The following is a 20,389-nucleotide window of genomic DNA, read 5'->3' on the forward strand; positions in this document are numbered from 1 at the left end:
GATCTTGTCTCTGCATAAACTTAATGTAACGGGCTCCCATTGTCCCTGCGTTCTTTCTCTTTTTCATGACATTCATTGTTAATAAAGGCCTTTGAAACTTATGAAATGCTTATAATTATTCTTCAAAACACCACAGAAACAACTGACAAAAGTTCTAAAAACTCTGAAGCAGCAAACTTTGTGAAAAACGATATTTGTGCCAGTCTCAAAACTGTTGGCCAGGACTGTATGTATGTATCTTGGCTATACTTTGAGAGTTCTAACAATCCAGTGGGTTTATCTGTCTTCCTCTGTACAATAGACCTGCTGCAGTTCCTGATGGAGGTAATAAAGGTCCACACTTCCTCCTGTCCCAGAGAAATGTGACAATTCACAGCTGTGTGTCAGGCACACTTCCCTGCCACCACATCCATTAGGCTTAATCACCTCTTTGCTGTCTTATCCCAGGCCTGGATCAAAGGCAGCCAAGGTGTGAAAGTGTGCTCATCCAGCATCAAAGAGGAGGGGTGTGAGTGAGCAAGGAGAGACCACAGACCAGGAATGTACAGGCTAGACCAAGGCTAAATTCACAGTATCATTTTCCTGTTGCCAAGCAAACCAGTGACGTTGGGCATATTTACTGCAATAGTTTTCTATGCCGGCCTTCACCTCTGGGTTTGTACTCCTTATTTAATCAGCGTTTAGTGTCTTTCGGATATTTTTTGGGCTCACCTGACATTAAATTTAAAGGACAACTGAAGCTAGAGGGATATGGAGGCTGCCATATTTATTTCCTTTTCAACAATACCAGTTGCCTGGCTGTCCTGCTGATCTTTATGGATGCAGTAGACTCTTAATAAAACCAGAAACAATCATGCAGCTAGTCTTGTCAGATCTGACAATAATATCAGAAACACCTGATCTGCTGCATGCTTGTTCAGGGTATATGGCTAAAAGTATTAGAGGCAGAGGATCAGCAGGATAGCCAGGCAACTGAGGAAATAAATATGGCAGCCTCCATATACCTCTAGCTTCAGTTGTCCTTTGATTATTGCACCCCAGGAAACAGTAAACAAATGATGTTTTGGCTGCATTTTCCCCCAAATTGCACATGCACATATTCCACTGGCTAAGTTTTGATTTGGAAAAAAACATTTTTGCAATACACTGAAAATCTTATGTTGTCAATAGGGAAAATTGCAGCATACCTGCATTCACGAGTTTCAGTGGAAAAGGGCACTAGGAGATCTTAATTTTTTGAGGCTATAGTGAGCACCATTAATATTATTTAGTACTTATATTACGTTGACATCTTCTGCAGCACTGTACAGAGTACATAGTGATGTCACTGACTGCCCTCAGAGGAGCTCACAATCTAATCCCTACCATAGCCATAGTCTAATGTCCTACAATATTATTATTATTATGTATGAATCAATACCTCAGAGAATTGAGGCTGTAATTGCCGCATAAGGTGAACCTACACCATATTAAAATATATTTTGTTGATTTTCAAGGTGTTTCCATTATTTTGTCCAACCCCTGTATATAGCACTGACATCTTCTGCAGCACTTTACAAAGTACATAGTCATGTCACTGACTGTCCCTTAGAGGGGATCACAATATAACCCTTACCATAGTCATATATCAATGTATGTATCGTGTAGTGTATGTATCACAGTCTAGCGCCAATTTAGGAGGAAGCCTGTTAACTTATCTGTATGTTTTTGGGATACCGGAGGAAACCGGAGTGACCAGAGTAAACCCAGACGTAGCGGTACATACAGGCGTCTTTCAGATTACAGGTAGCTCCGCTGTAAATTAAATTACTGGCCGTTCCATGCTCTCCCCTTCAAGGCGAGAGTGCTGTCCACTACACCACAGTGCTTCCCCTCAGAGGAATAGTAGACAGACATTACTCTATTTGATATGTTTATTCAGCCATGAATCTGTATATCTATGAGTTTGCAGTGATCCTCCTCTGTAGAATAGACCTGCTGCAGTTCCTGATGGGGGTAATAAAGGTCCACACTTCCTCCTGTCCCAGAGAAATGTGACAAATCACAGCTGTGTGTCAGGCACACTTCCCTGTCATTAGGCCTAATCACCTCTCTGCTGTCTTCTCACAGGCCTGGATCAAAGAAGGCTGAGGTGTGAAAGTGTGCTCTGAACAGGTCCTCTTCACACTGCCAGCATCAAAGGAGATAATGGGGGCCGGCTAGCCAAGACCTCAGCCAGGAGCAACAACACAGACCTTGTGGCAAGTTCATATCCCAATGTTCTGACTGAAGGGCTTTATCTGTGGCTGGAGGCCTTGATCTCTCCCGCTGGGCCTCTGTTATGAATTACACCATGTTCAAAAGGCACAGTAACAACACAGTACAATGCAGTCAGTTTTACGTTTTATCCTGGTTTCAGCAGGGGCATAAAGGGATAATTTGCATATTCAGTAGCAGTGCATTGTGGGTAACCACAGTCGCTCACTAAGGGCCTGAGCCCACTAACGCAGTTGTGCGCGCGCGCAGTTGTGTCCGCTTCTCAGTAACACATCAATGTTACAGATGCTGAAAAGCGGACACAACTGTACACAACTGCGTTAGTGGGATCTGACCCTTAGGGTTTGTTTACATTATAAATCGCCAGCGCTATCGCAAGAGCAGAGCTATTTATTGAGCTTATTTTTATAGCACTTTTCCCTGTGCTTTGCGCTTAGAAAGTGCTTTTGCTCAGCGATGATTTTTTTCACTTCCCGACATCAGTCAGGAAGTGAACTCTTGTACCCGGAAATGAATAAATACAATGTATTTATTCATAAAAGTGCTGGGGAAATCTCTGTACAAAGTGCTTTTTTAAGAGCTTTGCGATTTCCCTATACCTTCCATTGAGCCAAAGCTCTCAGAAAATCGTACATGTAGCGCGTTTGCGATTTCAAGAAAATCGAACCCTTTTCATGTGGTCACTGTCATAGGAAATCATTACACAATCGCTTTTAGGGCGCTTTTCAAAATCACCAGCGCTTAAAAAAAAATCATCAAACACTCATAGTGTGAATGAGCCCTAAAGTTGAATTGTCGCAAATACATTCTGTTTTAAGAAGACAAACCAGACATCCTGCAGAGTCAAGGTGGCCATACATCAGTGGATTTGGCTGTCGATCGACCATCCGATTAAATTATTCTAATCAAATTGGATAAAAATCGTTGCCGCCGAGTGCATGCTTGACCAACAATGCATCCAATTTCAGGCTGAAATTGGTGGCGTTAATCCAGGGGTGTCAAACTCAAATACAACGTGGGCCAAAATTGTGCACTGGGACCAAGCCGCGGGCCAACCTCAATGCCTACTGGCCACATTCCTCCCTTATAAAGTTTCTAGGTGTCTAATCACCCCCTTCCAACCCCTATACAGTTCCTTGGTGTCTAGTGGTCCTCCCTCCCCTATACAGTTCCCTGGTGTCTAGAGGCCCCCTCCCCTATACTGTTTCCTGGTGTCTAGAGGCCCCCTCCCTTCCCTATACAGTTCCCTGGTGTCTAGTGGTCCTCCCTCCCCTATACAGTTCCCTGGTGTCTAGTGGTCCTCCCTCCCCTATACAGTTCCCTGGTGTCTAGAGGCCCCCTCCCTCCCCTATACAGTTCCCTGGTGTCTAGTGGTCCTCCCTCCCCATACAGTTCCCTGGTGTCTAGAGACCCCCTCCCTCCCCTATACAGTTCCCTTGTGTCTAGAGGCCCCCTCCCCTATACTGTTCCCTGGTGTCTAGAGGCCCCCTCCCTTCCCTATACAGTTCCCTGGTGTCTAGTGGTCCTCCCTCCCCTATACAGTTCCCTGGTGTCTAGAGGCCCCCCTCCCTCCCCTATACTTCCCTGGTGTCTAGAGGCCCCCTCCCTCCCCTATACAGTTCCCTGGTGTCTAGTGGTCCTCCCTCCCCTATGCAGTTCCCTGGAGTCTAGAGGCCCCCACCCTCCCCTATACCGTTCCCAAGGGTTAGTAATTTCCCCCATATAGCTTCCCTGGTGGTCTAAAGTTGGCCAAACATTATGCAAAGTGGGGAAACCACTTGAGGGCCACATTTAATGGCTCTGATGGCCAGATTTGGCCCACGGGCTGGAGTTTGACATGTATGCATTAATCGGTCGGGCATGGTTCAAGATGTCAGGCCGTCGTGGTCAGTCAGGTGTGTGGCGGTACCCAGCATTCACGTGGGCATGTATGTGACATCATGCACGCGCCCCCGTTACTCCAGCAACCACGTGGGGCGCATGTATGGACAAAGGAGCCTGGAGGCAGTGGCAGACGCGAACAGGTAATGTATAGTGAACGGGGCAGGAGGAGGGCGGGGGAACATGGAACATCAGGGGGGCCAGTAAGGCAGCGGACGCAGCTTCATAACACCGATTCCAGATCAATTTCAGCGGTGTATGGGCAAGCAACAGATCTCTCTCCGATCAGATATGATCAGAGTGAAATCTCTCTCTTGGTCGATCTGCCCTTACTGTTACTGTTATTTTGAAAATTTGTTTTTCTCTCTGTAATGCACTACGGCAAAAAATGTCAGAGCTGCCTACATGCATATTATTATTATTATTATTATTATTATTATTAGTCAGATCAGGTCAGTTGTTGGCATATTTAGTTCTTTTCATGTTCTATATGTCAGATGACATACTCAGTTTCAGAGAATAGGAGACAGCAACAGTGGCGTAGCTAAGAAGCTGTGGGCCCTAGTGCAAGTTTAGCATTGGGGCCCCCCAAGCATGCTACAGATAACAATTGATACAACACACCAAAACCAGTCAAGGACAACTACAGTGTCAGAGGTGCAAGAAGGGGATGGGAAACTGTGTGTTAATGATTACTACTACGGTATTCAAAACAATTATAGAAGTGATTGTTACCAGCACAGGACCAATAAAGAGGTAATACTGTGTTTGAGGGGTGGGCCCCTTGGGGCCCCTCTAGCCCAAGGGCCCTGATGCGGTTTCTACCTCTGCACCCCCTATTGCTACGCCACTGGACAGCAATATTTCTACACATATATGAGCCAGTAAGAGTGCTCTTTTTGCAATTCTGCATTTTCAGATTTTTTTTCGAATCTAATTCTTCTGTTTTAGTCTGCATTTTAATGCAGATATTCATACTTCAATATTTTATTTCCGTGCATACTAATGAAGTTACCTTACATGACAATGTATGTAATTAATTGTACGCATGTCGCAATTTTTATGCAGAAAATGTTAGATGTGAAAATTCACGACAGCACATGTCAAATGCAATGCCAGCGACTTACATTAGATTTGCAGCGAATTTGCAAAAACGCAATTCGCACACAAATTCTGTCATGTGTAAAAGGTGCATAAGGCCTCATTCACACCTAAAATCGAAACCGCAAAAGCAAGCGTTTTGCAATTTTTTTGAGTTTTTTCCCCCTCACGGCGCTCCGCTGTGCACTGCGTTTCTGGTAAAAGCGCTTTTCCAGAGCGGTTTTGTAATTCACTCCCTGATGCAAGTCAGGAAATGAACTCTTTGACCCGGAAAATAATAAATGCAATGTATTTATTCTTAAAAATTTTGTGAGCATTTGCGTTTTTCCTATACCTTCCATTGAGGCAAAAACGCCCCAAAAATGGTACCGGCACCTCTTTGCTGCACGCACAGCGCACAAACCGCGCTGATATGAACCTTCTCATAGAGATTCATTGCACAAGCGTTTGGTGGGCGATTTTAAGAATCGCCTGCGCTTGAAAAAAGGCCAGAAATGCCCCTAGTGTGAATGAGCCCTTACTATAGAGATCGGATTTGCATACACATTTTTACCCACGTGTTACCTTAGCGATAGGAGGCATGTTTTTGCATGCTGTAGTGCAAGTGTTTGCCATGAATGCGGTTTAATACAAATCGTTGGCAGGCTTGCAGAAAAAAAACCAAACGGTTCCGATGGAAAAAGGCATTATTAAGTATCAACAAGCCAACTTGACGTATGCGGGCTGTCAGTTCTGCAAAAAGACACAAAGGGCTTGATTCACTAAAGGTGCGTACACACGCACTACGGCCGCCAACGACGGGTCCATCAGACCCTCCCGCTGGGCGGACGTTCAACCGACAGTAGTGCGTGTGTATGCGCTGTCGGCAGACTGATAATGCGATTTCTGAGTGATCCGCTGAGCAGATCATTCAGAAACAGTCTTATCAGTCCACCGACAGCGAGTACACACGCGCTACTGTTGGCTGAACATCCGCCCAGCGGGAGGGTCTGATGGACCCGTCGTTGGCGGCCGTAGTGCGTGTGTACGCACCTTAAGACAAATAGCATGCCTTATCAGAGTTAGCACGCTTTATCAAAGTTAATAAGCCTTATCAGAGTAGCATAGCGAGTGCTACGAACCCGCAGGGGCTCAGGGCAGGACGAGTGGAGCTCTCGTTGCAGTTGGCAGGCATAAGTTTGCTATGCTACTCTGATAAGGTGTGTTAACTTTGATAAGGCGTGCTATTTGTATTAGTGAATCAAGGCCAAAAAGTGGTAAAGAACTCTTATGAAAAACTTTGAATCGCCAAAAATCATATAAGCCAAATTCAATAAAATGGAAAATGTACCTAATTTATGTTACATTGTGTATTAAAGTTCCTACTTTTAAGGACAGGACTGAGCCAGTTATTACAATGACTCACCTGCGGCATCGTTGGCATGCAGGATTCCTCGCCGACACCTTGCGGCTTCCCTGCACGCGTATTCCCATCTTCTTCTCGGCGATCTCCGGCGGCAATATCCTCTCCTTCCGCTTTTCTTGCTTCCTGTCCCTTGGTGTCATCACATCAGGCGGCAAATTCAAATTTTTGGGTATTGAATTCAACACAAACATCTGTATTGAATCCAATATAAAAAATTCTAATTGTAAATAATAATAATACAAAAAAAGCTACGGGCAGCACTACTACCCATAGCAGCAAACAATAAAGTAAAAAATATATTTAAAAAATTGTTTTAATAAAAATGTTAAAAAAATTAAAATTAAAAAAGTGCTTTTTTTAGATTGTACGCATTCTTGCGGGCAACTTGCAAGCGGTCCACAAAAATGCTCACAATATAAAGAAACATTTAAAAAACATTTTTGGTAAAAAAAAAAATTGCAGGGAAATGAAACGCCGGGGAGGTTAATTTATTCATTTGATACCTTCCTTTATGACACCAGTGGACATGTAACTGTTTATTGAATACATGATGTGACATTGGAGGCGTATTGATTGCCTTGGTGGAGAGCGTGTCTTCCCATGCCTCTGGCCTCCTACAAGCTGCTGGTTTGGGCTGTTTATGGTATCGGTGTCATTACACTAGCCCCTGTTTAGTGCCGGCCCGGCAGATGCAGCCAGGGGGATTTTATGGTGTGTGTCTTTCCCACACTTTCATATCTGTCCACACAATAGCAGCTCCAGATGCTCTAGCCCAGCTTCATATGACACACGTCCATTGTCCCCGCCGGCCTGTGATTGGCTGCTGAGTGTGGGAACCTCTTGTAGAAAAGCTCTCCACACATTGTTATGCAGAGAGAGGGGTATATATAGAGGGCTGGCTGCTGTACACTGACAGACACACACTCAGCCTCTAGCTAACCCTAGACACCTCTGACTCCTGCTACCTCCATGGCTCCCTGCAGTATGAGGACACTGGACCATCAGTCTAGCAATGGCCTCCGCAAGGTAAGAGCTGCCTCTAGTGCCAGCTACTGTCATTCATTCATTACTATTACTGTTATTATTACTAGCCTGTATAGTGATATATAGATCAGTGTGCAGAATGCAGTAGTGTCTGACACCCCTATGGTGGAGCCTATGTTCCCTCATAAAATAAAACTCTTATTGTTTAAAAAAGTTTAATATTAACTAAAATGTTATACTATTATTGTCATTATGCATTTATATAGTGCTGACATTATCAGATCATTTATGTCACTAATCAGAAGACATGACAACAAAAGTTGTTTAGGTGATACCTCTAATCACCAATTGCACAAGATTTTGTGACACAGAACTGGGTCAGAGCCAATGGTTCTGCCCCACTTCTGTCTCATGTCTGAAGAAGTTTTCAAAGCTTTCAAAGAAATCTTGTACAGTTAGTTATTAAAGGTATTACCTAAACAACTTTTGATATGTCTTCGGATTCTCTCCATGACTAATAGCAGACTGGCTTATGCCAGAGAGGAGCTTGCGTTTTTTCTTTTTCAATTGATCAGTTTTATAGAACAAACAAATAGAATTTTCTACCAATGCCTGATCAGGAATTTTTCCTGAATTTTCAACAAAATTGATGGAAAAACTGTTGATGGAAAGAACAATTCCATTCAATTCTCTATAAAATTATTTTACTGTCTTCTATAAACGTAAAAATGTTTTATTTTGTTTGTATGTTATTTGGCCACTTTTTTGTTCCTAACTAATTAACTTACTAGTAGTTCATGTTATGGTACATGCACCAACCTAGGTTGAACATACATACTTCCTGCAGATATAGTCCTGGCTGAGATTGACTGTGCAGGATATTCTTTTGTAGAAAATGCTAGCCTCTATGATTATTTAGTGGGCCAAACAGCCTTATCCCCATTCTGGGCCCCATGCATTAGGCAGTGAGATCAGATGTTGATGATGATGTTGGCCATGCCGGTAATGAGATAGTAACCATGTTGTGTCTTGTTTTGTGCAGTTGAGGAAGCCCGTTATTGAGAAAATGAGAAGAGATCGCATCAACAGCAGCATCGAGCAGCTCCGCCTCTTACTGGAGAAAGAGTTCCACAAGCATCAGCTGCCCTCCAAGCCTGAGAAGGCCGACATATTGGAGATGACCGTCTCCTTCCTGCAGCAGCACATGGCTGGGAAAAGTAAGTTCCCCTTTCTCAGATCTTATGCTTGTGCCATAGAGATGACAGCAGAAGACTGTACCAGGTGACCATGGATTGTCATGCATAACTAACGTCTTTGTCTTCTTCCTCTTTCTAGATGTGACATCAGCCCCCAGCCCAGTCCATAGAGACAGCTACTCCACTGGCATCCAAGACTCTGCCTGCTACATGGCTCAGGACAACATGACCAGACACTTCAATACAACCCTAACACCAGCCTCGCCTGTCCCTGGTCAGCTCAGCGAGAGTAAATCTGTATGGAGACCCTGGTGAACTGATCCAAGGACACTGCTCACCGCATTCTGTTAGGTTGAAAGGACTATCACTGCTTGTTGAATTCTGGGAATTCCCATGATCCTCTGGGAGTGAACTTTCACCAGCCAATGTTCTCAAGTGTGAAGCAATGCACTAGAGATGTTAGCCAACCCTTTCTTGTAGAAAGTTTATGGTTTTCCTTCATTTAGGATACAATGACCCTGATGTACAAAACATATCTATTATTTCTTCCATCGTGTAGTACTTTTTTAGTTACTAGGCATTGAAAAGGTATTTTACAGAAAAGGGAGGGAAAGGATAAGAAGAGATAAAACTTGAGAAAAGTTTAGTGCATCAGGGCCTGTAGGTCAACACTTCAAATACTGAAGTGACTTTAATAGTGAATTTGTAATGCACAGAGTCTGTGTGAAGTGTATAAGGAGCTATATAACTCAAGACATGTAGTATACACATGCCTTGATGATATATATATATAAAGTTTATATATATAGGTACTGTAATATTTACATTTTGTTGAAGTACAGCACAAAGCTGCAGACATTTTGGGGTTGCCTGTTAAATGTTTCTGTGCCCCAAATAATTTTCTTCTACTTTAAGTGGTATTTTAATGTATTTTCTTTGGAAAAGCCTTAAGGGAACCTGACGTGAGAGGGAAATGGAAGCTGCCATATTTATTTCCTTTTAAACAATACCAGTTGCCTGGCTGTCTTGCTGATCATCTGCCTCTAATACTTTTAAGCCACAGACCCTAAGCAATCATGCAGCAGATCGGATGTTTCTATCAAAAAATCTGACAATTATTAGCTGCATGCTTGTTTCAGGTGTGTGATTCAGATGCTACTGATGCCAAAGTGATCAGCAGGGCAGCCAGGCAACTGGTATTGTTTAAAGGGAAATAAATATGGCAGCCTCCATATCCCTCTCTCTTAAAGTTCCCTTTACATTTTTTTATGCTGTGTTGTTCAGCATTATGCTTGTAACATCTGTTTGGATGTTATATACTGTGATTGGTTTTCCCATTAAATGGGCTTTGAGAATTCCTCCAGTCAGGAGGGACATTTATTTTTATAAAAGTACATTTTTATGAATGTTAAAAGTCTGGAATTTCTGTGAAATGAACGTTATCAATGTGTATATTCAGCGCGTTCGACACTCTACATGATATTGATGTATATTGCGAACTGATCTCCAGCTGTGCCTGTCATACACTTCAATAAAATACTCTTATTTTGACTCAAGTGTCCTTCTAATTGTACTTATATATTATTAATACGGTGGTAATGGTAAAGCTACCTAATGAAATTCAGCTTTTGTCACCCAATTCTGGACTGAGCAAGAGCTGGAAGTTAGTAGGTGGGAGAACTCTGTCACTTTAACTAAAGTCTGGAACACACTTTCAATTAAGATTGGCCAATCACTGACCAATTTTACCTACTCTGTGTAGTATGAGGGTCAAAAGCTATTGAATACTATGAACAAATTGTGTTGGTGAACTCTCATACTAAATGGAAGGGGTAAAATTGGTCAGTGATTGGCCAATCAAAATTGAATGTATGTATCAGACAACCAAATAATGATCGGCAATACATTCTGCTAACTTGCAAATTTCTGCTGAATCAGGCAGCGAAAGTAGCTGAGCCAATCAAAGACAGCAGCAACTAGCCAATCATTAATCTGGTTTATTCGCCAGAAGCCTGTTATTGGTTATATTTAATTGCTTGCTTGGGTCAGTGGAGGTTTGCCAGTTAGGAGAATTTTTTTTGTGTTCATTGCTAGTAATTATTATTATTATTATTGAGTTATAAAGTGCCAACATATTCTGTGGTGCTGTACAAAGTAAGAAACAAACACGGGGTACATAATAATACAGACAATGGTGTACACCAAGATACAAAATACAGAATCGATACAAAATACAGAATTGGTAATTACAGTGATAAAAGTAACATGATAAATAAAATGTATAATGAATTCCAAGACACTAAAGGTGAGAGAGCCCTGCCCTTGTGAGCTTACAATCTAAAGGAGTTGCAGCAATGCTCAGGGGAAAATAGTGTGCCTTACCACACCACCTACATTGGGATCAAACCAGTGTGTGTGTCTTTTGGGTAATGGTAGCCAAACACTTGTTGGCAAATTCGGTCATCAGTTACGTTATAGAGAAGGACTCAGGTTTAAAGACGAGGAACTGGAGTGCAGTCTTATAGTATCAAACCTTTGTAGAAAAACTGTATAGCAAAAAAAAAACATTAAAATGGTTTCTTCAATTCCACATAATTGATCTCCATATAATCGATATATCAAAAAACATAAAAAAATTGAAACTGATGGAACTGGTAATGCTGTAATCTGACTTGGCTTGATTGCAACCTTATGGCCCGTACTCACGGGCTGCAGAAGTGGCCTGTCGCCAGCACACGTGAGCGTGCTAGCGACAGGCCGGCGACAGCTTCTCTCCAGGTCCCTCCGCGTACACACGCGGAAGAGGGACCAGCGGCGAGACGGAAGCTGTCGTCGACGTTCCTCCTCCCCCCGCCGGAAGCTCCATTTACCTCTATGGAGGTTGCTGTCGCTAGTCCGCGTACTCACGCGGACTAGCGACAGTTGCGGCGGAGGTGCGGCGGCGACTGTTGCCATGCGATTGAAACTTTCAATCGCATGGCGACGGGCGACAGTTCGGGGTGCGCGCGCGTGCAACGGCCCATACTCACGGGCGACCTGTCGCCGCAACACGCGCGCGCAGCGTGTTGAGGCGACAAAAGTCCCTCGTGAGTATGGGCCATTAAACAGATGTTGTAGAGGCAACGACACATGTTCGGTGAATTGAGGCCTATGGCCTATGGCCTCAATTCACTAAGATCATGCTAGAGATAATAAGGCAAGAGAAAACTTACCTCCACACGTGAGAGAGTTATCTTACCTCTTCATTCCTTAAGTTACCTCCTCTGTAGTTAATTTACCTCCTCTGTAGTTAATTTACCTCCTCTGTAGTTATTTTCACATGCAGCTAATTAACAGCCTGTCTTTAACTCTGGAGTTATTTTAAGGATTGGAGAGTTAATTTAAAGACAGAAGAGTTAACTTTAGGCTTGCCTGAGGTAAAATGTTTCCTGAATACTACATGCCTTATTACCATGGTAACAACTCTAGAAGAGTTATTAAAGACAGGAGATAAGTTTAGTGAATTGAGGCCATATGTGTCTTAGATCCTTCACTTTATAAAGGATTGTACCCAATTATACGTATATAGCGGCAAATTCGGTCACTGATCGATTCTGTTAAAAATCGATGCACCAACATGCCTGCCCGAAAGCAATTTTAACTGATTTTTAGCCAAAATCGATTGAAATTATCAATCGGACCAGACAGGAGATTTTGACTGATTGAGGGCGGGGCCCATAGCGTTGCACTGCATCGACTAGTCCAATGCTGGGGATCGATTGATTTTCAATAGATTTCATGCTGAAGTCTTTTGAAAATCTGTGTGCTGTGTGTGGATGGAATAGATCGGTCTGGTCAGAGAAGGATTTATCGTTTTGCCACATTAGATGGCAATCTATAATGTGTGTGTCTACATTAAGGATGTATACAGGAATCCAATCTTGATTGGCCACTTTTACCACTGCCATGTAGTATGAGGGTTTACCTACACAATCCGTTCAGAGTATTCAAAATCTATTGGTCCTCATGCTACATGGAAGTGGTAGAATTGGTCATTGATTGGCCAGTTAAAATTGGATGTGTCTGTGTACTAGGATTAAAGGTGGCCACTAATGATCCAATTTCTAGCGAAAAATCATTCGAGCGATCAGAAATTCTGATCGGAAGTGAAATATTGTAATACATCATTCACTACACCATCAACGAACCAATCTTTGCTTCCTATCTATCGCAACCAACAAGAAAATCCACATTTTGGTTTGACGAAAATTCATTCGGACGACATTTTTTTTCACTCGCTCATAATCGATTGTGTCCACCAATGGAGATTTACAACCAATCCGATCAGAATTTCTGATCGCTCGAACGATTTTTCGCTAGTAATTGGACAGTTAGTGGCCACCTTTAGTCTGAAATTGTCCATAAGCTTATCGATTTTTCTGGCAGATTCAATCAGAGTCATCAAATCTGCTGGGAATCGATTTCTAAGATGATCAGGCCATCAATGATACAATCTTGATTGTGCAATCGCAAGGTGGTCACTAACGATACAGTTTTATGAACGATCATTCACAAACTATTATTTATATGAATGATCAGTGATACACATTTGGGACCACTTACGGACAAAATGTCCTAACCAATCAGATTAATGGGATTGATCCAAAAACTGGAGTGATTTCATTAATCGGATTGGTTAGGAAATTTTCCTCCGTTCGTGGTCCCAAACGTTAATTTCCGATTGTTCATTCAAATAATTGTTTGTATATTGTTTGCCTAATTGTATCGTTAGTGGACACCTTTACCAAATCTGTGTTGTAGAAGGATAAACTGAGTAACTATAGATTGAATGGGTACGTTAGGTAGTCCCTCATATTATATATAAAAGTAGTAAGATTGTACAATCAAAATTGTATCATTAATGGGTACCTCTTCATTTGGAACTTATCAGATCATAGTAAGGATTGCCGAAGAGTTGTTGAATTATTGGTCATGTGATTGTAAGCACATGAAAATAGGCAGAAAAATAGCAAATACTTTATTCCATATAAGGCCCGGTTCACATTAGCGGTGGCCGTCCGGAATCGCCGTGCCAGAGCCGGACCGCTTGCAGAACGGACGGAACGGACGCACGGCATGGCAATGAAAGCCTATGCGTCCGTTCACATGCGTCCGTTCTGCCGGACCGGAGCCGGACCGGATCCGGGCCGGATCCAGACTCCGGCGTCCGTTCCAACATGCGCTATTTTGGGGTCCGGCTCCTCCGGCAGCCGTATCCGGGGCGGAGCCGGACTGCACCATCCGGCCAATACAAAGCAATGAGAACCGGAGAGCGCACAACACACTGGCTAAAAATCCGGATGTTCTACCCCACTTCCTATGCGGATTGTTGCGGCGATTTTGGATGGGGACACATAGGCAAGCATTTTGGAGTGGAGCAGCAGTGACTTTACACGAGCTGGAGATGTTGGCAGCATGTCGGAGGTGGAGGTGAGTGCTAAACAGCAGAGGGCCTGATTCCACAGGTCCCCCTTCTGCTGACCTCCCAGACCCCAACATTTTATTTGGTTTGTACTTAACTTTTGCCAAACGGATCCGGATCGCATCCTGATGAACACCTGATGCAACCTGACCGGATCGGATCCGGATCAGAACCGTACGGTTCCGATCCGGATCCGGTCCGGATCCGGTCAGGTCATCCGGTCCGTTTGGCAGACAACCGCAAGTGTGAACCGGGCCTAAGAAAGACAAGATAACATTACAAGGCCACTTTTAAAAAGGAACTTCAGCCTAAACAAACATACTGTCATTAAGTTACATTAGTTATGTTAATTAAAATAGATAGGTAATATAATCTCTTACCCACCCTGTTTTAAAAGAACAGGCAAAGGTTTGTGATTTCAGAAGGGCAGCCATATTTTTGGTTGAAAGGAGGTGACAGGGAGCATGAGACACAGTTCCAACTGTCCTGTGTGCTGATCACCCCTCCCAGCTGCTAGGCAACATGAATAACAACATAGGAAATCCCATCATGCTTTGCACAGCATTAGGGGAAAAAAGCCTGAGTAGTTTTCTTTGATGGGGCAGGGCTTAGCTAAAAATGCAGCTAAAAATGAGACTTCTATAAGAAAAACAAAGTTCTGATGCTGTGAAACTTTTAAAGAAACACCAAGCCTTTTCAGTGCTGCTGAGTAGAATTTTTAGTCTGGAGCACAGGGATGTATGGCGCACTCGCCTTGTAGTGCTGGAGCTCTGGTTCGTATCTGGGCCAGGACACTATCTGCATGGAGTTTGTACGTCCTCCCTGCTGTTGTGTTGGTTTCTTCTTGGCAGTCCAGTGTCCCTAAACATCCCAAAATCATATAAATAAGTTAATTGCACTTACTATACTCCCCCCCCCCCCCAAAAAAAAAAAAGCCTTGGACTTAGTTGAGATTGTGGGCCCCTCTGAGGGACAGTTAGGGGTTCACCGAATGTCATTAAAATTGGGGTGTGCAGGAAGTGCACAGTAATTATAACGTCTACACCTGATAGTCACACTGCAAGGCAAGAGCGCTAACCGCTATGCCAACTTGCTGCCCTATCCTCAGTAAGGCCTCATTCACACCTAAAATCGAAAACACTGCGCGATGCATTTCTGATAAAAGCGCTTTTGCTAAGCGCTTTTCCAGAACGGTTTTGTAATTCACTCCCTGACGCAAGTCAGGAAGTGAACTCTTTGACCCAGAAAAGAATAAATACAAATGTATTTAATGCATAAAGCGGTTTTGTGAGGGTTTAGCGATCTTCCTATACCTTCCATTATATGAAAATCGCCCCAAAAATGGTACAGGCACCGCTTTGCTGAACGCACAGCGCAAGAACTCCGCTGATATGAACCTTCTCATAGAGATTCATTGCACAAGCGTTTTGTGTAAAAATCGCCTGCGCTTGAAAAAAGGCAGAAAACGCCCTTAGTGTGAACGAACCCTAAAAGTGCTGCAAAAGATGTCAGGAGTGGTGCTCAAGCAGCAAAGGACACCAGGGTTGATTGGAGTGTAGGAAACTGCTCCCAGACCAGTGGTGTAGAGATCATTGTAGCAGCCATAATGTCTGCTATGGGGGAAGGGGGGGGGGGCAGGCATATTATGGCTGGCAGTGATAAGGGGGTCCCTGGCAGGCCTCATAGAGACCCAGGGTTGGCCCCCTGAGGTGCAGACTAGTGTTAGGCCTCACCAGTGATGTACCTTCTCCAGGCGTCCCCGTCTTCATGACTACAGAGCTGTCTCTTGTCACGTGATGAGAAAGCGCTGGAATCACTGAGATGGTGACTGTGAAAGGAAGGTAGACCGTTGGTGGAGCCTGGAGATGTGTGTTACTTCTCACCTCCACTTGTGCTACTCTGCTTGGGGGGGAGGGGGAGGGGGAGAGGGGTTCATCATATCAGGCTACCTATACTGTGGGATGCTAACTAATGGCCTCAATTCTGGTAGGGTTATCAAACCAATTACCTCATGTGAGGTAATTTACCTCATGAGGTAATGCCATTTAGCAATTCTGGTAGGTTTTAGTCATGTTTTACCTCATGAGGTAAATTATGAGGTAACTCATGAGGTCATTTACCGAAAATAGCTACTCTCAAGGAAAGTAGGGGGCATTTTAGCACATAATTTACCGATCAGTTTAAGGCCTGCCTGTACCTGGAGGTAAAGTCAATTTGTATACATTTTGCAGTTTTTAGTGTCATTCCTATTCAGGCTGTGTAATAGAAAAGAATAGTAGAAATAAAACTAAATAAATATTTACCTCACTTAGATACCAGAATTAAGGCCAATGGGGGAAGGGGGAGCACAAATCTGGTGTGTGGAGGCACAAAGGTGCCTTAAAAAACTGGGGGGAGACAACCAAAGTTCTGGTATGGGCCCCCATGATTTCCAGCCACGCTCTTCTCCTAGGCCACTGATGGATGGTATGTGTAACTGATGACTGCAGCAAGTTCAAATTCTCTTCTCTCTATACTGAACTTCTTCTTGATGTCAGTGTTGGGGGAGGAGGAGGAATATAGAAGGAGTGTCTGACACGTTCTCTTGTCACCTCCAGGCCCATAAGAAATGCCCTTTCCTGGCTTTGAAGGCACACTTTCACACTTCAGTGGAGGAAGGACTTCCATCATTACCTGCTGGCTGCTATTGTTGCTGCTGCTTCTTGTCTCTGGCAGCTCTCAGGACTGCCTGGGAAAACACTAATAAAATGACAAAGAGCAGACAGGTCTAAAATAGCCTTTATTTGGAGGAAAGGTTTCTGTGTTGGAAACAAGCTCTTCTGTCCCTTCTTCTTGCTCAGTCATCTCCCTTCCATAATACAGTTTTTCAAAACTCACTTTTTCCAACAAGCATTTGCTCTAACTTAGGCCATTCCCCTCCAAGCTCTCAAGTTTTACTCCCTACAAGACAACCTAAACAGGCACCGTGCCTGTAGGTATATCGCACATAGACTCTGACTATGGTAGGATTAGATTGTGAGCTCCTCTGAGCACAGTCAGTGACATGACTATGTGCTCTGTAATGTGCTGCAGAAGATGTCAGTGCTATATAAATACATAATAATAATACGGTAGGACATTACACTATGACTATGGATGGTAGGGATTAGATTGTGAGCTCCTCTGAGGATAGTCAGGGACATGACTACTCTATGTACTCTGTAACGTGCTGCAGGAGAGGTCAGTGTTATATAAGTACATAATAATAATATGGTAGGACATTAGACACCAGTGAATACTGGTGTTCCCTAGAAGGGTTGATACCACTATTGAACATACATACACTTACATGCGATACACTGTCACATTAAATGAGAAGGCCAGTTTCTTTGGAGAAATCCTTAAAGCTAGGGAAATTGGGGACAAAAGAAGAAGAGGATAGCAGAGACTAAGGCAGATAGACAATACAGGTGAAGCTATAAACATACCTATGCAACAGCTGAAAGAAGCCATGATTGGCGGACACATCTGGCGTGCAAAAACACATACGGTCACAAAGAGGTCACAAAGAGTCAGAGTCGACTAAACTAATGAGCAGATAGAGGACATTAGACTATGACTATGGTAGGATTAGATTGTGACCTCCTCTGAGGACAGTCAGTGACATGACTATGTACTCTGTAAAGTGCTACAGGAGATGTCAGTGCTATATAAATACATAATAATAGTATGGTAGGACATTAGACTATGACTATGGTAGGATTAGATTGTGAGCTCCTCTGAGGACAGTCAGTGACATGACTATGCACTCTGTAAAGAGCTGCAGAAGATGTCAGTGCTATATAAATACATAATAATATGGTAGGAAATTAGGCTATGACTATGGTAGGATTAGATTGTGAGCTCCTCTGAGGACAGTCAGTGACATGACTATGCACTCTGTAAAGTGCTGCAAAAGATGTCAGTGCTATATAAATACATAATAATAATATGGTAGGACATTAGACTAGGACTATGGAAGGGATTAGAGTGTGAGCTCCTCTGAGGACAGTCAGTGACATGACTATGTACTCTGTAAAGAGCTGCAGAAGATGTCAGTGCTATATAAATACATAATAATAATATGGTAGGACATTAGGCTATGACTATGGTAGGATTAGATTGTGAGCTCCTCTGAGGACAGTCAGTGACATGACTATGTACTCTGTTATGTGCTGCAGGAGATGTCAGTGCTATATAAATACATAATAATATGGTAGGACATTAGACTATGACTATGCTAGGATTAGATTGTGAGATCCTCTGAGGACAGTCAGTGACATGACTATGTACTCTGTAAAGTGCTGCAGAAGATGTCAGTGCTATATAAATACATGATAATAATATGGTAGGACATTAGACTATGACTATGGTAGGATTAGATTGTGAGCTCCTCTGAGGACAGTCAGTGACATAACTATGCACTCTGTAAAGTGCTGCAGAAGATGTCAGTGCTATATAAATACATAATAATAATAATATGGTAGGACATTAGACTATGACTGAATGGCCTCAGGTACTAAAGTCTAGTAAAGCCTTGAGATGCAGGGTCTCTTTAAGCATAGTTTCTCGGAGAGAAATGATGCAGTCATGTACCAGGAACATGTTATTATTATTATTATTATTATTTTAGTATTTATATAGCGCCGACATATTACGCAGCGCTGTACAGTATATATATATTGTCTTGTCACTAACTGTCCCTCAAAGGAGCTCACAGTCTAATCCCCCTACTATTATCATATGTCTATGTTTGTATTATGTAGTGTAAGTACTGTGGTCTAAGGCCAATTTAGTGGTGAGCCAATTAACTTATCTGTATGGTTTTGGGATGTGGGAGGAAACCGGAGTACCCGGAGGAAACCTACGCAGACGCGGAGAGAACATACAAACTCCTTACAGATGGTGCCCTGGCTGGAATTCGAACCGGGGACCCAGCGCTGCAAGGCAAGAGCGCTAACCACTATGCCACCGTGCTGCCCTTTTGCTGCCCCCCTAGAAGGACACATAATGGGTTTTCAGGTCTAACTGTACCGACAGTTAGGCGACGAAACGGTAAACAAAGCCGATAAGGTGTGTTGTGCTGTTGCCAATAGCAACCAACGTATAGGTTCTTACAATGACTATGGTAGATTAGATTGTGAGATCCTCTGAGGGCAGTCAGTGACATGACTATGTACTCTGTAAAGTGCTGCAGAAGATGTCAGTGCTATATAAATAAATAAATTAATATTAATAATAATAATATGGTAGAAACATTAGACTATGACTATGGTAGTGATTAGGTTGTGAGCTCCTCTGATGACTATGTACTCTGTAAAGTGCTGCAGAACATCCCATTATAGATGTATTATAATAATAATAATATGGTAGGACATTAGGCTGTGACTATGGTAGGATTAGAGTGTGAGCTCCTCTGAGCACAGTCAGTGACATGACTATGTACTCTGTAAAGTGCTGCAGAAGATGTCAGTGCTATATAAATAAATAAATTAATAATAATAATATGGTAGAAACATTAGACTATGACTATGGTAGTGATTAGGTTGTGAGCTCCTCTGATGACTATGTACTCTGTAAAGTGCTGCAGAACATCCCATTATAGATGTATTATAATAATAATAATATGGTAGGACATTAGGCTGTGACTATGGTAGGATTAGAGTGTGAGCTCCTCTGAGCACAGTCAGTGACATGACTATGTACTCTGTAACGTGCTGCAGAAGATGTCAGTGCTATATAAATACATAATAATATGGTAGGACATTAGACTAGGACTATGGTAGGATAATAGGATTAGATTGTGAGCTCCTCTGAGGACAGTCAGTGACATGACTATGTACTCTGTACAGTGCTGCAGAAGATGTCAGTGCTATATAAATACATAATAATAATATGGTAGGACATTAGACTATGACTATGATAGGATTAGATTGTGAGCTCCTCTGAGGACAGTCAGTGACATGACTATGTACTCTGTAAAGTGCTGCAGAAGATCCCATTAAAGATGTATAATAATAATATATCCTATGTCAGCCATATCCGGCATTAGCAAAGTGAAGAGAACCCGGTGGGAGTTGTAGTTGA

General features: G+C 42.8%; 1 protein-coding gene across 4 annotated transcripts in view; it reads left to right on the top strand.

The window, feature by feature from the left end:
- Positions 1 to 10,374, top strand: part of LOC137520694 (transcription factor HES-5-like) — a 117,947-nt gene extending 107,573 nt beyond the window's left edge. For 2 of the 4 annotated variants that reach the window (XM_068238969.1, XM_068238970.1), the window contains 3 exons: positions 2,110 to 2,240; positions 8,670 to 8,844; positions 8,963 to 10,374. In XM_068238969.1, coding sequence (XP_068095070.1) covers positions 8,694 to 8,844; positions 8,963 to 9,138 — 327 coding nt within the window. In that variant the 5' untranslated portion in view covers positions 2,110 to 2,240; positions 8,670 to 8,693 and the 3' untranslated portion in view covers positions 9,139 to 10,374. Of the gene's footprint in view, positions 1 to 2,109; positions 2,241 to 7,578; positions 7,670 to 8,669; positions 8,845 to 8,962 lie in introns of those variants that run through there. The other 2 variants (XM_068238968.1, XR_011021917.1) reach the window with 2 other exon arrangements.
- The last annotated feature ends 10,015 nt before the right edge of the window (positions 10,375 to 20,389 follow it).

This window comes from Hyperolius riggenbachi, chromosome 6, assembly GCF_040937935.1.
Source record: "Hyperolius riggenbachi isolate aHypRig1 chromosome 6, aHypRig1.pri, whole genome shotgun sequence".
NCBI classification, from domain to species: Eukaryota; Metazoa; Chordata; class Amphibia; order Anura; family Hyperoliidae; genus Hyperolius; species Hyperolius riggenbachi.